Raw genomic sequence first — 15,626 nt, 5'->3', positions numbered from 1 at the left:
TCGCTGTGCAAAAAATGCAGCACCTTACAGTGCCAGCAAAGTGAATGGGATTTATCGAAATCTCATGTCCACTCTGGTTTTACTTTTTACCCAATGTAAGCTGACCTGCGGTGCGTGTCAGCAGAATGTCAACTTCTCTTGTGAGAAAGCTGAGCTTTACGTGCAGATTCTCCCCATAGACTTGTATTAGATGCAGAAAAGTTGCAGGTAAAAAATTGATGTAATCCACACATGACTGTATTCAGGGGTGAACATATCATTGATGCTGCCGATCGGGGCCCAAGAGGTAAGGGGCCCAATTCCACCTCCAAAGTAAAGGAAATTGTGCATTCAGATGAGCTATTAGGCTGCGGAGGGCCTTGTAGTGCTCGGGTACAGGGGCCCTTTTCTATCTGTGTCCACAAGTGACTGTATCAGTAACAGTTTTTCTCAAAACCAAATTCCAGGAAGTATCAAAGACAAAGCAGCTTAAGTTAAAACATGACATTCCAAAAAGACACAAAAACCGCAGCATAAAAACACGATAAAATGCCAAAATAAAGTAACCTAATTTACATAATAGTTTCAGAAAATCTGCAATATCAAAAATTCCCCAAATAGTCATTGCGGGAATGTAGCCTTATATGAGCATGACCGGGAAGGCCAGACCCCTTCTAATCAGGAGAGTCAGTCACCAGATAGAACAATACAGTGGCATGTAAAAGTTTGGGCACCCCTGGTCAAAATTACTGTTACTGTGAGCAAGTTGAAGATGAAATTATCTCTAAAAATGCTAAAGATAAAGATGACACATTTCCTTTGTATTTTAGGCAAAAAAATATATATATACTTTCATCTTTTACATGTTAAAAATTACAGAAAGGAAAATCGGCCGATGCAAAAGTTTGGTTAGTACCTAGCAGCACCCCCTTTTGAAAGTATCACAGCTTGTAAATGCTTCTTGTATCCAGACAAGAGTCATTCAGTTCTTCAAGGATTTTCATCCATTCTTGGAAAATTCTTCCAGTTCTGTGAGATTCCTGGGTCATCTTGCATGCACTGCTATTTTGAGGTCTAGCCACAGATTTTCAATGATGTTCAGATCAGGGGACGGTGAGGACCATTGTAAAACCTTCAGCTTGTACCTTTTGAGGTAGTCTATTGTGGGTTTTGACATGTGTTTAAGATCATGATCGATTTCTAGAAACCATCTTTTCAACCGCTTTTTTACAGATGGTGTTATGTTTGCGTGAAGAATTTGTTGAAATTTCATTGAATTAATTCTTCTACATGTGAAATGTTCCCCACGCCATTGTCTGCAACACAACTTCAAAACAAATCCACCCACATGCTTAATGGTTTGCAAGATGTTCTTTTGCTGACATTCTGTGCCCTTGTTTCTCCACACATACTGTACCTTTTGATCATTTTGGCCGAAGAGTTCTATTTTAACCTCATCGCTCCACAGGATTTGTTTCCAAAATGCATCTGACTCATTTAGATGTTCTTTTGCATTCTGATGCTGAATTTTATGAGGACACCAGAGAGGTTTTTTTATGATGATTCTTCCATGAAGGCCATATTTGTGCAGGTGTCTCTAAACAGTAGAACAATGTAACACAACTTCAGAGTTTGCTAAATCTATCTGAAGTACTTTTGCAGAGGCAGTGATTTGCCTTTCTAGCAATTCTGTTGTGAATTCTGCTCTTGGGCTCCCTCCGGTGGTTGTTGGTGGTAGTGCAGTTGTCTTGGGGTTGTAATCCAGGGCAGGTGTTTCTGCTGATTGCAGCTCTATTAGGTATTTAGGTGTGCAGGATCCATGAGTCAATGCCAGTTGTCCATTGTACTTGGAGGGATTGCATCTCTCTCTGGCTCCTCATGCCCTGCTGCCAATTCAGCTAAGATAAGTGTCTGTTTTTTTGTCTCTGTGCACACATGCAGTGTGCTTTGCAATTCAGTGCAATTCATTGTGTTTTTGTCCAGCTTAGACTTTGTTTGGATTTTTCAGTCATGCTGGATTCTCAGGAGATGCAGATATACTTTCTATGTCTTTAGTTAGATGTAGTATATTTGTATTATCTGCTGTGGATATTTTTAGGATTTTAATACTGACCGCTTAGAATTCTGTCCTATCCTTTTCTGTTTAGCTAGAAGTGCCTCTTTTGCTAAATCCTGTTTTTCTGCCTGCGTGTGTTTTTCCTCTTATACTCACAGTCAATATTTGTGGGGGGCTGCCTATCCTCTGGGGTTCTGCTCTGAGGCAAGATAGAATTCCCATTTCCATCTATAGGGGTATTTAGTCCTCCGGCTGTGTCGAGGTGTCTAGGATGTGTTAGGTACATCCCACGGCTACTTCTAGTTGCGGAGTGAGTTTAGGGTTTGCGGTCAGTACAGGTACCACCTACTCCTGAGAAAGTCTCTCATGCGGCTCCAAGGTCACCGGATCATAACACAATTCTATGAGCAGCTCTCACTGAATTTTTGCTTGGTCTTCCAGACCTTATCTTGACCTCCACTGTTTCTGGTAACTGCCATTTTTTAATTACATTTTGAACTAAGGAAATGCAATTTTAAAACACTTTGCTATCTTCTTACAGCCTTCTCCTGCTTTGTGGGACTCCACCATTTTCAGAACGCTAAGTATCTGCTTTTTTTTGGCACAAGGTTAGAGGGGGCTAGCTTTTTATAAAGCTGGAGAATTTGCATCACCTAGCCCTTCCTAACAATGATAATGAATAAGCCATAACGCTAATAGGATAATAAAAGTCTTTAACCTTCGTCGAAGTTATCTGAGCACACAAATCTCCAAAGGTGCACAAACTTTTGTATCGGCCCATTTTCCTTTTTGTAATTTTTAAAATGTAAAAGATATATCTAAAATGTTAAATTTAAAAAATATATATATAATAATTTAGATAACAGTAATTTTGACCAGCGGTGCCCAAACTTTAACATTCCACTGTATTTGTCCTATCGCTGAATGTGCTTCTGTATAATCATCCTGAGTGTCACTTTTACACTTCAGCTCTGAGCTCCTGGAATGAAATATTGATTTTCCTGCCGCCCTGAGGTATAAATTACGTGAATATCCTCTGAATGTTGATGCCTTGTAATTGTGTCCAAGGAGAGAAGTGGCGGAGGCCGGGGAGGTGACACTGCACCTTATATTGGCACCCGCTCCCTGACAACCACTGGGCTGTTCACATTTTTCAGCCTTGTCCCTTTTATTTCTCATAGTTCTGAGGTTTCTAAAGTAACAGAATTTTCTAAGCTCCAATGTATTCACAGCAAATTGCCTTGTAATTAAAAATGGATTGTAATTATTATAACCAAGAGTCTCATTGTTAAAGGGAACCTGTCACCCCGTTTTTTCGATATGAGATAAAACTATGGTTCAGTATGTCCTGAGCTCAGCTTTACGTCAGTATCTTTCATATCCCCCGATTCCCCACCTTTGCTGAGAAAATACCATAGTAATCTCTCTGTTTTCGTGTGTCAATCACACTTCACCTGTGAGAGACGGAATCTAAAAATAAAAACCAGAAAATCACATTGTGTGATTTTTACATAATTAATTTGCATTTTGTTGCATGAAATAAGTAATTGATCACCTACCAACCAGCGAGAATTCTGGCTCTCACAGACCTGTTAGTATTTCTTTAAGAAGCCTCCTACTCTACACTCATTACCTGTATTAATTGCATCTGTTTGAACTCGTTACCTGTATAAAAGACACCTGTCCACACAATCAACCACACTCCAACCTCTCCACCATGGCCAAGACCAAAGAGTTGTCTAAGGATGCCAGGGACAAAATTATAGACCTGCATAAGGCTGGGATGGGCTACAGGGAAATAGGGAAGCAGCATGGTGAGAAAGCAACAACTGTGGGCACAATTATTAGAAAATGGAAGGAACACAAGATGACTGTCAATCTTCCTCGGCCAGGGGTTCTTGCAAGATCTCGCCTTGTAGGGTAAGGCTAGGGTCACTGTTGTGAACTGTGTTTCTGGGCTCCCTCTTGTGGTCACTAATGGTATTGTATGAGTCATGTCTTTCTGCAGGCCTGGGCTTCAGCTGTTTCATTAAGCTGTGGGTGTTCCCTATTTAGTCCTCCTTAGGACTCAGTCTCTTGCCTGGTATCGATGTATTCAGTCCAATTTGGTCTCCTCCTGATTCCTTGCCATCTGTCTCATGCAAGAAAAGCTAAGTTCTGTTTGCATACTTTGGATCATTTGCATTATCAGTGTTTTTTGTCCAGCTTGCTCAAATTGTGATTTTCCAGCTCGCTGGAAGCTCTAGGGTGCTGATATTCTCCCCTCACACCGTCAGTCGGTGCGGGGGTTCTTGAATATTCAGCGTGGATGTTTTTGCAGGGTTTTCTGCTGACCGCATAGTTCACTTTCTATTTTCTGCCTATCTAGATTAGTGGGCCTCACTTTGCTGAATCTAGTTCATCTCTATGTTTGTGTTTTCCTCTTGCCTCACCGTTATTATTTGTTGGGGGCTTTCTATATCTTTGGGGTGAATTTCTCTGGAGGCAAGTGAGGTCTTATTTTCCCTCTAGGGGTAGTCAGTTCTCCGGCTGGCTCGAGACGTCTAGAAACAACGTAGGCACGTTCACCGGCTACTTCTAGTTGTGTGTTAGGATCAGGTATGTGGTTAGCCCAGTTTCCACCTCCCTAGAGCAGTTCCTATGTTTTCGCAGACTTAGCCGGAATACCAGAGATCCTCTACCACTAGGATCATAACAGTATACCAGGCCAAAAGGAAATGTTTAATGCATCGCAAAAGCGGGATTAAAAAGAAGTTCTGAGTATTTTTTTTTTTGTGTGTTGTTTTTCCTTGCTGCAGTCTGTCTAGCTTCTTTCATCCCCTTATACTCTGAGTGGCTTTGAGCTCTGCTGCAGACATGAATTTTCAGACTCTGACTTCTAGTGTGGATCAGCTTGCTGCAAGGGTGCAAAGCATTCAGGATTTTGTCACTCATAATCCTATGTCTGAACCAAAAATACCTATCCCTGAGCTGTTTTTTGGAGATAGATCTAAGTTCCTGAATTTTAGGAATAATTGTAAATTGTTTCTGTCTCTGAGACCTCGTTCCTCTGGTGATTCCATTCAGCAAGTTAAAATTGTTATCTCCTTCTTGCGTGGCGACCCTCAAGATTGGGCTTTCTCTCTGGCGCCAGGAGATCCTGCATTGGTGAATGTTGATGCGTTTTTTCTGGCGCTTGGTTTGCTTTATGAGGAGCCTAATCTTGAAAATCAGGCTGAAAAGGCGTTGCTAGCTATCTCTCAAGGTCAGGATGAAGCTGAAGTGTATTGTCAAAAATTTCGGAAATGGTCCGTGCTTACTCAATGGAATGAGTGTGCCCTGGCCGCAAATTTCAGAAATGGTCTTTCTGAAGCCATTAAGAATGTGATGGTGGGGTTTCCTATCCCTACAAGTCTGAATGATTCAATGGCTCTGGCCATTCAAATTGATCGGCGTTTGCGGGAGCGCAAATCTGCTAATCCTTTGGCGGTGCTGTCTGAACGGACACCTGACCCTATGCAATGTGACAGAATTCTGACCAGAGCCGAACGGCAAAATCATAGACGTCAAAATGGGTTGTGTTTTTACTGTGGTGATTCAACGCATGTTATCTCAGCATGCTCTAAGCGCTTAAAAAGAGTTGTTAATCCTGTCGCCATTAGTACTTTACAGCCTAAATTTATTTTGTCTGTGACCTTAATTTGTTCATTATCTTCTTACTCTGTCATGGCTTTTGTGGATTCTGGTGCTGCTCTGAGTCTGATGCATTTGTCGTTTGCCAGGCGCTGTGGTTTTGTCCTGGAGCCTTTGGAATCTCCTATTCCTCTTAGAGGAATTGATGCTACGCCATTGGCGGAGAATAAACCTCAGTATTGGACGCAGGTGACCATGTGCATGACTCCTGTACATCAGGAGGTGATTCGCTTCCTTGTTTTGCATAACTTGCATGATGTTGTCGTTTTGGGTCTGCCATGGCTACAGACCCATAATCCAGTTTTGGATTGGAAAGCTATGACTGTGTCAAGTTGGGGTTGTCGGGGGATTCATGGCGATACTCCGTTGGTGTCTATTGCTTCTTCCACTCCTTCTGAGACCCCTGAGTTTTTGTCAGATTACCAGGATGTATTTAGTGAGTCCAGGTCCAGTGCCCTTCCTCCTCATAGGGACTGTGATTTTGCTATAAATTTGATTCCTGGTAGTAAATTTCCTAAGGGTCGACTCTTTAATTTATCTGTACCATAGCATGCCGCGATGCGGAGTTATATAAAGGAGTCTTTGGAGAAGGGACATATTCGCCCATCCTCTTCCCCTCTTGGTGCAGGATTCTTTTTTGTGGCCAAGAAGGACGGGTCTTTGAGACCTTGTATAGATTATTGTCTTCTCAATAAGATCACGGTCAAATTTCAGTATCCTTTGTTGTCTGATTTGTTTGCTCGGATTAAGGGTGCCAGTTGGTTCACCAAGATAGATCTTCGTGGTGCGTATAACCTTGTGCGCATTAAGCAGGGAGATGAATGGAAAACAGCATTTAATACGCCCGAGGGTCATTTTGAGTACTTGGTGATTCCTTTTGGACTCTCTAATGCTCCTTCTGTGTTTCAGTCCTTCATGCATGATATCTTCCGGAAATATCTGGATAAATTTATGATTGTTTATCTGGATGATATTTTGTTTTTTTCTGATGATTGGGAGTCCCATGTGAACCAGGTCAGGATGGTGTTTCAGGTTCTGCGTGATAATGCTTTGTTTGTGAAGGGCTCAAAATGTCTCTTTGGAGTACAGAAGGTTTCTTTTTTGGGTTTTATTTTTTCCCCTTCAACTGTGGAGATGGACCCAGTCAAGGTCCGTGCCATTCATGACTGGACTCAGCCCACGTCTGTTAAGAGCCTTCAGAAGTTCTTGGGCTTTGCTAATTTTTACCGTCGTTTTATCGCTAATTTTTCTAGCGTAGTTAAACCTTTGACGGATATGACCAAGAAAGGTTCTGATGTTGCTAATTGGTCTCCTGCGGCCGTGGAGGCCTTTCGGGAGCTGAAGCGCCGGTTTACTTCAGCGCCAGTCTTGTGCCAGCCGGATGTCTCTCTTCCCTTCCAGGTTGAAGTTGATGCTTCTGAGATTGGTGCGGGGGCCGTTTTGTCGCAGAGAAGCTCTGATGGCTCTTTGATGAAGCCATGTGCTTTCTTTTCCAGAAAATTTTCGCCTGCTGAGCGGAACTATGATGTTGGTAATCGGGAGTTGTTGGCTATGAAGTGGGCATTTGAGGAGTGGCGACATTGGCTCGAGGGAGCTAAGCATCGTGTGGTGGTCTTGACTGATCATAAAAATCTGATTTATCTCGAGTCTGCCAAGCGTCTGAATCCTAGACAGGCTCGTTGGTCGTTGTTTTTCTCCCGTTTTGACTTTGTGGTCTCATACCTGCCTGGTTCGAAGGACGTGAAGGCTGATGCGCTTTCTAGGAGTTTTGTGCCTGACTCTCCGGGAGTCTCAGAACCGGCTGGTATTCTCAGAGAGGGAGTGATTTTGTCTGCCATTTCCCCAGATTTGCGACGAGTGCTGCAGAAATTTCAGGCTGATAGACCTGATCGTTGCCCACCAGAGAGACTGTTTGTCCCTGATAGATGGACCAGCAGAGTTAATTCCGAGGTTCATTCTTCGGTGTTGGCGGGGCATCCTGGGATTTTTGGTACCAGAGATTTGGTGGCTAGGTCCTTTTGGTGGCCTTCCTTGTCGCGGGATGTGCGTTCCTTTGTGCAGTCCTGTGGGATTTGTGCTCGGGCTAAGCCTTGCTGTTCTCGTGCCAGCGGGTTGCTTTTGCCCTTGCCTATCCCGAAGAGGCCTTGGACGCACATTTCCATGGATTTCATTTCGGATCTTCCAGTATCTCAGAAGATGTCTGTCATCTGGGTGGTGTGTGATCGTTTTTCTAAAATGGTCCATTTGGTGCCCTTACCTAAGTTGCCTTCCTCCTCCGATTTGGTTCCTTTGTTCTTTCAGAATGTGGTTCGTTTGCACGGCATCCCTGAGAATATTGTGTCTGACAGAGGATCCCAGTTTGTGTCTAGATTCTGGCGATCCTTTTGTGCTAAGATGGGTATTGACTTGTCGTTCTCATCGGCTTTTCATCCTCAGACTAATGGCCAAACCGAGCGAACTAATCAGACGTTGGAAACTTATTTAAGATGTTTTGTTTCTGCTGATCAGGATGATTGGGTGACCTTTTTGCCACTGGCCGAGTTTGCCCTTAATAATAGGGCTAGTTCTGCCACTTTGGTTTCGCCCTTTTTCTGCAATTCTGGTTTTCATCCTCGTTTTTCCTCGGGCCAGGTTGAATCTTCTGACTGTCCTGGGGTTGATTCTGTGGTGGATAGGTTGCAGCGGATTTGGAACCATGTGGTGGACAATTTGAAATTGTCACAGGAGAAGGCTCAGCGTTTTGCCAACCGCCGCCGCGGTGTGGGTCTCCGACTTCGTGTTGGGGATTTGGTTTGGTTGTCTTCTCGGAATGTTCCTTTGAAGGTCTCCTCTCCTAAGTTCAAGCCTCGCTTTGTCGGTCCTTATAAGATTTTGGAAATCCTTAACCCGGTGTCTTTTTGTTTGGACCTTCCAGCGTCATTTGCTATTCATAATGTGTTCCATAGGTCCTTGTTGCGGCGGTACGTGGTGCCTGTGGTTCCTGCTGTTGAGCCTCCTGCCCCGGTTTTGGTTGAGGGCGAGTTGGAGTACGTAGTAGAGAAGATCTTGGATTCTCGTATCTCTAGACGTAGACTTCAGTATTTGGTTAAGTGGAAGGGCTATGGTCAAGACGATAATTCCTGGGTTGTCGCCTCTGATGTTCATGCGGCTGATTTGGTTCATGCCTTTCACGCTGCTCATCCTGATCGCCCTGGGGGTCTTGGTGAGGGTTCGGTGACCCCTCCTCAAGGGGGGGGGTACTGTTGTGAACTGTGTTTCTGGGCTCCCTCTTGTGGTCACTAATGGTATTGTATGAGTCATGTCTTTCTGCAGGCCTGGGCTTCAGCTGTTTCATTAAGCTGTGGGTGTTCCCTATTTAGTCCTCCTTAGGACTCAGTCTCTTGCCTGGTATCGATGTATTCAGTCCAATTTGGTCTCCTCCTGATTCCTTGCCATCTGTCTCATGCAAGAAAAGCTAAGTTCTGTTTGCATACTTTGGATCATTTGCATTATCAGTGTTTTTTGTCCAGCTTGCTCAAATTGTGATTTTCCAGCTCGCTGGAAGCTCTAGGGTGCTGATATTCTCCCCTCACACCGTCAGTCGGTGCGGGGGTTCTTGAATATTCAGCGTGGATGTTTTTGCAGGGTTTTCTGCTGACCGCATAGTTCACTTTCTATTTTCTGCCTATCTAGATTAGTGAGCCTCACTTTGCTGAATCTAGTTCATCTCTATGTTTGTGTTTTCCTCTTGCCTCACCGTTATTATTTGTTGGGGGCTTTCTATATCTTTGGGGTGAATTTCTCTGGAGGCAAGTGAGGTCTTATTTTCCCTCTAGGGGTAGTCAGTTCTCCGGCTGGCTCGAGACGTCTAGAAACAACGTAGGCACGTTCACCGGCTACTTCTAGTTGTGTGTTAGGATCAGGTATGCGGTTAGCCCAGTTTCCACCTCCCTAGAGCAGTTCCTATGTTTTCGCAGACTTAGCCGGAATACCAGAGATCCTCTACCACTAGGATCATAACAGGTCACATTGCGTTATGTGACCGCGTTTAACGGACTACGTTACACCGCGGCATAATGCGGTGTTAACGTAGTCCGTTAATGCCGCCATAGCCTGTAATGGTGAGCGCGTCGCTAGCGCCCGCCCACATTGGGCGTGCGCTAGCGATGTCGCGTCATTTGAGTGACGGACCTCGGACGCTGCTTGCAGCGTCCGCGGCGCGCCCGAGGTCCGTTCCTCGCTAGTGCAGATCGGGGATCTGCGCTAGCGGGGACGCCGAACGTGGATCCTAGAGAAGCATTGCGTTAGCACAATCCGCTAGCGCTATGCGCTTAACGGATTGCCCTAACGCAATGTGACCCTAGCCTAAGGATGATCCTGAGAATGGTCAGGAATCAGCCAAGACTCTGGGAGGACCTGGTCAATGACCTGAAGAGAGCTGGGACCACAGTCTCAAACATTACTGTTAGTAACACACTGCACCATCATGGATTAAAATCCTGCAGGGCACCAAGGTCCCCCTACTCACACCAGCACATGTCCAGGCCCGTTTGAAGTTCACAGTGACTATCTGAATGATCCAGTGGAGGCATGGGAGAAGGTCATGTGGTCAGATGAGATTAACTTCACTCTGTGTGTTTGGAGGAAGAAGGATGAGTACAAGAACACCGCCCCAACCATGAAGCGTGGTGGGGGAAACACAATACTTTGGGGGTGCTGCATCGTATTGAAGGGAAGATGGATTGGGTCATGTATTAAATATTTATCTTCCCCATTGTATCTGTGGAAAACCTGACTTTCTATGGCTGCAGGACTTCATTTTGCAAGCTGCCACTTTCTACTTGGATGACCTGCTTTTCGTTACATTGGGGATGGGGACTGAAGTTACAGGAAATTACATCTGCTGTGCAGTAGACTGCCTTCCAATGATTCACAGACTTGTTTTAAATTTACAGAGCAGTGCAGTGATTATAATTAAAGGGAATCTGTCAGCAGGTTTTTGCTATATAATCTGAGGACAGCAGCAGATAGAGGCTGAAACACAGAGTTCAAGGATGTGTCACTTGTCAAGGTGTGTGCTGTTGTTTGCTAACAGTAAAGGACTTATCACCATTGCCAGACTAGTCCTGCAACTAAGCAGCTCGTTGTCCATACAGAGCCTGGTGGGGGCGGGGTTAGCTTTCTCAGCTCTGCTTTATGGTAAATCTAAGAGCTCTGCCCTCAGTAATCTAAGTGATGCATCCTTGGATTCAGTTTCTCTTTGTCTACATCAGGCTGCTCTGAGATGAGGGAGCAAAATCCTGCTGACAGATTCCCTCTAAGGCTGAGGCAGATAGCTAGGAATTGGGGAAATATACATTTATCACATCTCCCGTTCTCTATTTTTGTCTTAGTCCTTTTTCTTCTTATCTCCTTTATTTTCACTTTATATCGCTCTATTTTTCTCTTTCTCTCTCCTTTTCCCTATCTTCCCCTTCCTTTTTCTTTTCCTTTATTCTTTTTCTTTTTTCATTTTCTTAGTTTTTTTTTCATTCTTTTTGTCTGTCTTTTTCACTTTCTTTTGCTTTTTTTGACGCTTTCTTTCTCTCTTCCTTTTTCCTTTCTTTCTCTCTTCACTCCTTACCTTTCTACCTCTCTCACACCGTTGCTCTTACACATTAGATAGCTGATGTCCGACTCGCCTATGAACAGGAACACTTTAGATCGGCCGATGGTTTGTGTCCTCTACCAGAGACGCTGCCAGGTTTACCTCCCTGACAAGAAAACCCACATTTGGGGATTAAATGGCAAGCACTCACCTGTCTGGTGACAGTCGGGAAGCCGCCATGCACAGTATATGGTTTAGAAGACTTAAGTGAAATGTATGGGGGAGCTTTTAACGCTGACTTCAGACGCGCTTCTTCTCGATGAGCCAATCTTGGCCTATATGCGGTCAGTACAGATGTGTGCATGGAAACAACCTCCGCGTGTGCTGGTGTGATCCAATTTATGGACCAGACTGGGGCATGTGAGAGCAGGCGCCTCGGGCCCTCATCCTCCTGTAGATGGAGCAATTTGTGAACATGAATGGTCCACAAGGCTCAGTGCTGGCCTGAACTTCGCCTTACACTGTCCTCTCCACTCACTCCCATCTCTATCTCCATTCTCTTTCTGTCTCACTAACAGGGACAAGGAAACCTGGATTTTTGCAGAGCTATGTTTATGCAGCGGAGGCAACAGGAGGCCCGATCCTCATTGTCACAATTGTTCATTATCACCAAGAATTCTTCCCATAGGATCTTATTACAGGTGCAGTGCGGTCAGCCTGGCAGTGCTGTGGCCGGTATACAGAGCAGCGCTGCCACCTTGTGGTCACACGTCTTATTTTCGTAGCAAAAAACGTGTGACAAATATTGTACATTTGAATAATTGTTTTTTAACTGAAAATTGCAGCAATCCTTTCTTGGTTTCAGTGTGAAATAGCTAATCAGTAATATCGTTGATGCCCTATAATGTTGTGATTTCAGTGTTCTATCTTTACTTGAGGGCAATATACAGATTACAATCTCCCGAATGTCCTTTGTATCTTGCAGCAGCGGATCCGGTTCTACAAATGAGTCCCCGGTGTGACTACTTTCCCTGTCGCTGACGATGGCCCCGATCCTACAGAGAATAGCTGGAAGCTGGGAGCTGAGCAGTGAACAGGTGCTCCTGATATCATACGGCGGAGTAGCCGTGGTATCCACCTTGCTCGTGATCACCGTCCTCATCTTCCTCTGCTCCAGCTGTGACAGGTGAGGGCCGATCACCCTACAACAGGGGGCAGAAATCTGTCACATTACTGCTATTGTGAGACTACAACTCCTAGCATGCCCTCACAGCTTTCCTGCGGCACGCCAGTGGTTTGTAAAAAGTCCCATAAAAGCACAGTATCATTTTATCCTGATTTAATTTTCTTATCTGCATTTCTAACAGCGGGATTTTTTTTAATACAAAACTCAAAATCCTCTGAATAAACTGAAAGATAAACTTCTTCCACCACTAGGGGGCAGCACATAATCTCTGTATTCTGTGCTGGTTCATGCAGTGACTTCTTTAGCTCCCTCTAGTGGCGACTGAAAGCAGTGAAATCTCATCAATGACCTGTATGGCTGTTCAGAAGGATTTGTAGCTTTGTTTCAGAATGACAAATCCCTGAACTAGTGTTTTAAAGATTGTAAACCGTAAAAAAAATAATAATATATATTGTTATGTGTGCTTTATTTAGTATGTTATGCATCTTTTCTAATATAGATCATTTCTTAAAGGTGTCCTGATCGTCAGCTGCAAGCCCCTGTGTTAGGCTGGTTTCACACTTGCGTTTTTGTCTGCAGCGTTTTTTGCACAAAAAACGCATGCGTTTTTTTTCCCTATATTTAACATTGAAAACGCATGCGTTTTTTTGCACATGCGTTTGGTCGCGTTTTCAAACGCATGCGTTTTTTGTCTGCATGCGTTCATTTTCAAAAATGCTACCTGCAGTATTTTCTTGCGCGTTTTTTTGCCGCGAAAAAACGCATGCGTTTTTTCGCGGCAAAAAAATGCATTGCTGTCTATGTAAACGCATGCGTTTTTAAGCACATGCGTTTGTTTGCGCTAAAAACGCATGCGTTTTTATAGAAAAAAACCAGAAAACACACTGAAAAGCCACCCACCACCATCAAGGTGATAAAGGGATCCAAACCCTAACCCTAACTCTACCCCTAACCTCACCCCTAACCGTTTAATGAACATTTTCTGACAGTCATATTGCCACGTATTTAAGTGCCACGTATCACGTATTTCAGTGCCACGTATGCCACGTGCCACGTATTTAAGTGCCACGTGCCACATATTTAAGTGCCACGTATTAAAGTGCCACGTGCCACGTATTTAAGTGCCACGTATCACTTATTTCAGTGCCACGTATGCCACGTATTTAAGTGCCACGTGCCACGTATTTAAGTGCCACGTGCCACATATTTAAGTGCCACGTGCCACGTATTAAAGTGCCACGTGCCACGTATTTAAGTGCCACGTGGCACATATTTAAGTGCCACATGCCACGTATTTAAGTGCCACGTGCCACGTATTTGAGTGCCACGTATTTAAGTACCACGTATTTCAGTTGCACGTATTTCAGTGCCACGTATTTCAGTCACGTTTAGGGGTAGGGGTAGGGTTAGGGTTTTCTTGCTTTTTCTTGTGTTTTCTTGTGTTTTCTTGTGTTTTTCTATAAAAACGCATGCGTCTAAAAAACGCATGCGTTTTACCGCGTTTACATGCGTTTTTCACACATGCGTTTTTTTTAAAAAACGCATGCAGACAAAAACGCAAGTGTGAAACCAGCCTTAGGTCCTGGCAGGTCATCTTCTGGTTAATGGTTGACACAGGACAGCTTTTGCTCTGTCAGCACAGAAACAGAACGGTGTGTGAAGCGGGCTGGCTGGATGGTTATTATAGTAGCTGAGCAAACCTCCTTCACTTCTTATACATTGGTTGTGGCAGAGAATGGGTCTGGTAGCTGATTTCTGACACAGCGTAGGTCACGTGCCAACAACAAAAAAAGTGGTACTGTGATGAACACAAACTGGAACTAGACCTTCTGGGATCCAGGACCAGATCGTGGAGCCTTCAGTCATGAACTATTAGCAAGTTGGGAACATTAAACATTTAGATGGACAACCCCTTTAAGAAATTAATCGGCTCAAAATTTTGGACCTGGAGACTGTGGTTGTGTCTGTAATGCTCGTACCATTAGTTGGGTCTTTTTGTGACCCCGTTGCTAGATGAGAACAAGTAAAGGCTTTCCCCATCAGATCAAGTGTCTGTTGTAGAATATGGGAGGTATTAAGAGACATAATTTAATCTCCTTGTCTGGTCTGTGGGGATCTGCAGGGGTGAAACCCTTCATGATTATTCATAAGCAGCCATATTAATTAAGAAACGCTGATGAAATACCAGATTATCACTTTAATTTACATAAAGGGAAATAAAAAATCCCACATAGTGACCAATATATTAGTGTGGATACAGCATCACAGAGCACAATAACAGTGTAATGAAGGGTCCGGCACCGGAATGTAAGGGCAGGGCGCATGCCCCATCGCTGTGCCCCATGTATCTGTTTTTTTTATTATTTACATCAGTTTAATTTTGATTGTTCCTTATGTTTTCTATATTCCAAAGAGGAAAAAAGAAAAAATACCAAAATGGCGACCATGAAAACCTGATGAACGCGGTAAGTCACACTAAGTTTAGGAGTATTATATGTATAATATTATATATAAGGGAGACAGAGGTGCGCAGCTTTCCAGCAAGGGCACGTTCATACAACTGTATTTTCACACTTGGACCAATATTATTTAATGGGGGCAGTTCAGATGAGTGTTTTTTTTCACTGACCAAATCTGTGTGGGTAAAAAAAATCACAGCTTACACTAGTTTCTTCCATAAATCAGACGAGTCTCGTCCATTCAAGTCTGTAGGTGCATGAAAAAAAAACCTGGTGCGTTATAGAACCACAGTATACAGTCCACTTTTTATGGATATATTACAACTAGAAGTCCAAAAATCAGAGGCAGCACACCATTCTGGATAAAGTTATGAAGGTATTCAAATTTAATAGCCCATAATGGCAACGTTTCGGCCTGTGGAGAGCCTTTCTCAAGCAAAGTGACAGTGTACAGACATGGTATTTATGTTATACAACCAATTAAACATACTTAATCTCATTTGTGCAAAAAAGATGTAACAAATCTTGAGAAGCAATATATATAAAGTGCATGTAGTGAATTCACAATATAAGTGCAAGTGTAATAAAGTGCAATACAGTGACATATATAAATGAAAACAACATGCAACAGCTGTTTCAACGTTAATTGATAATCTACACACAGCTGGATTTCATAAATCATTTCATGGCTCACCCCATTCTGTAATC

General features: G+C 43.6%; 1 protein-coding gene across 4 annotated transcripts in view; it reads left to right on the top strand.

Annotated features, from left to right (window-relative positions):
* The window catches only part of PAG1 (phosphoprotein membrane anchor with glycosphingolipid microdomains 1), a 220,462-nt gene that overhangs the window by 193,860 nt on the left and 10,976 nt on the right, over window positions 1-15,626 (top strand). For all 4 annotated transcript variants that reach the window (XM_077270723.1, XM_077270724.1, XM_077270725.1 and 1 more), the window contains 2 exons: window positions 12,259-12,459; window positions 14,873-14,924. In XM_077270723.1, coding sequence (XP_077126838.1) covers window positions 12,317-12,459; window positions 14,873-14,924 — 195 coding nt within the window. In that variant the 5' untranslated portion in view covers window positions 12,259-12,316. The remainder of the gene's footprint in view (window positions 1-12,258; window positions 12,460-14,872; window positions 14,925-15,626) is intronic.

The sequence above is a fragment of the Ranitomeya variabilis genome, chromosome 6 (assembly GCF_051348905.1).
Source record: "Ranitomeya variabilis isolate aRanVar5 chromosome 6, aRanVar5.hap1, whole genome shotgun sequence".
NCBI classification, from domain to species: Eukaryota; Metazoa; Chordata; class Amphibia; order Anura; family Dendrobatidae; genus Ranitomeya; species Ranitomeya variabilis.
Note: the sequence above shows the minus strand (reverse complement) of the source record. Positions and strands in the feature narration are given on the sequence as shown.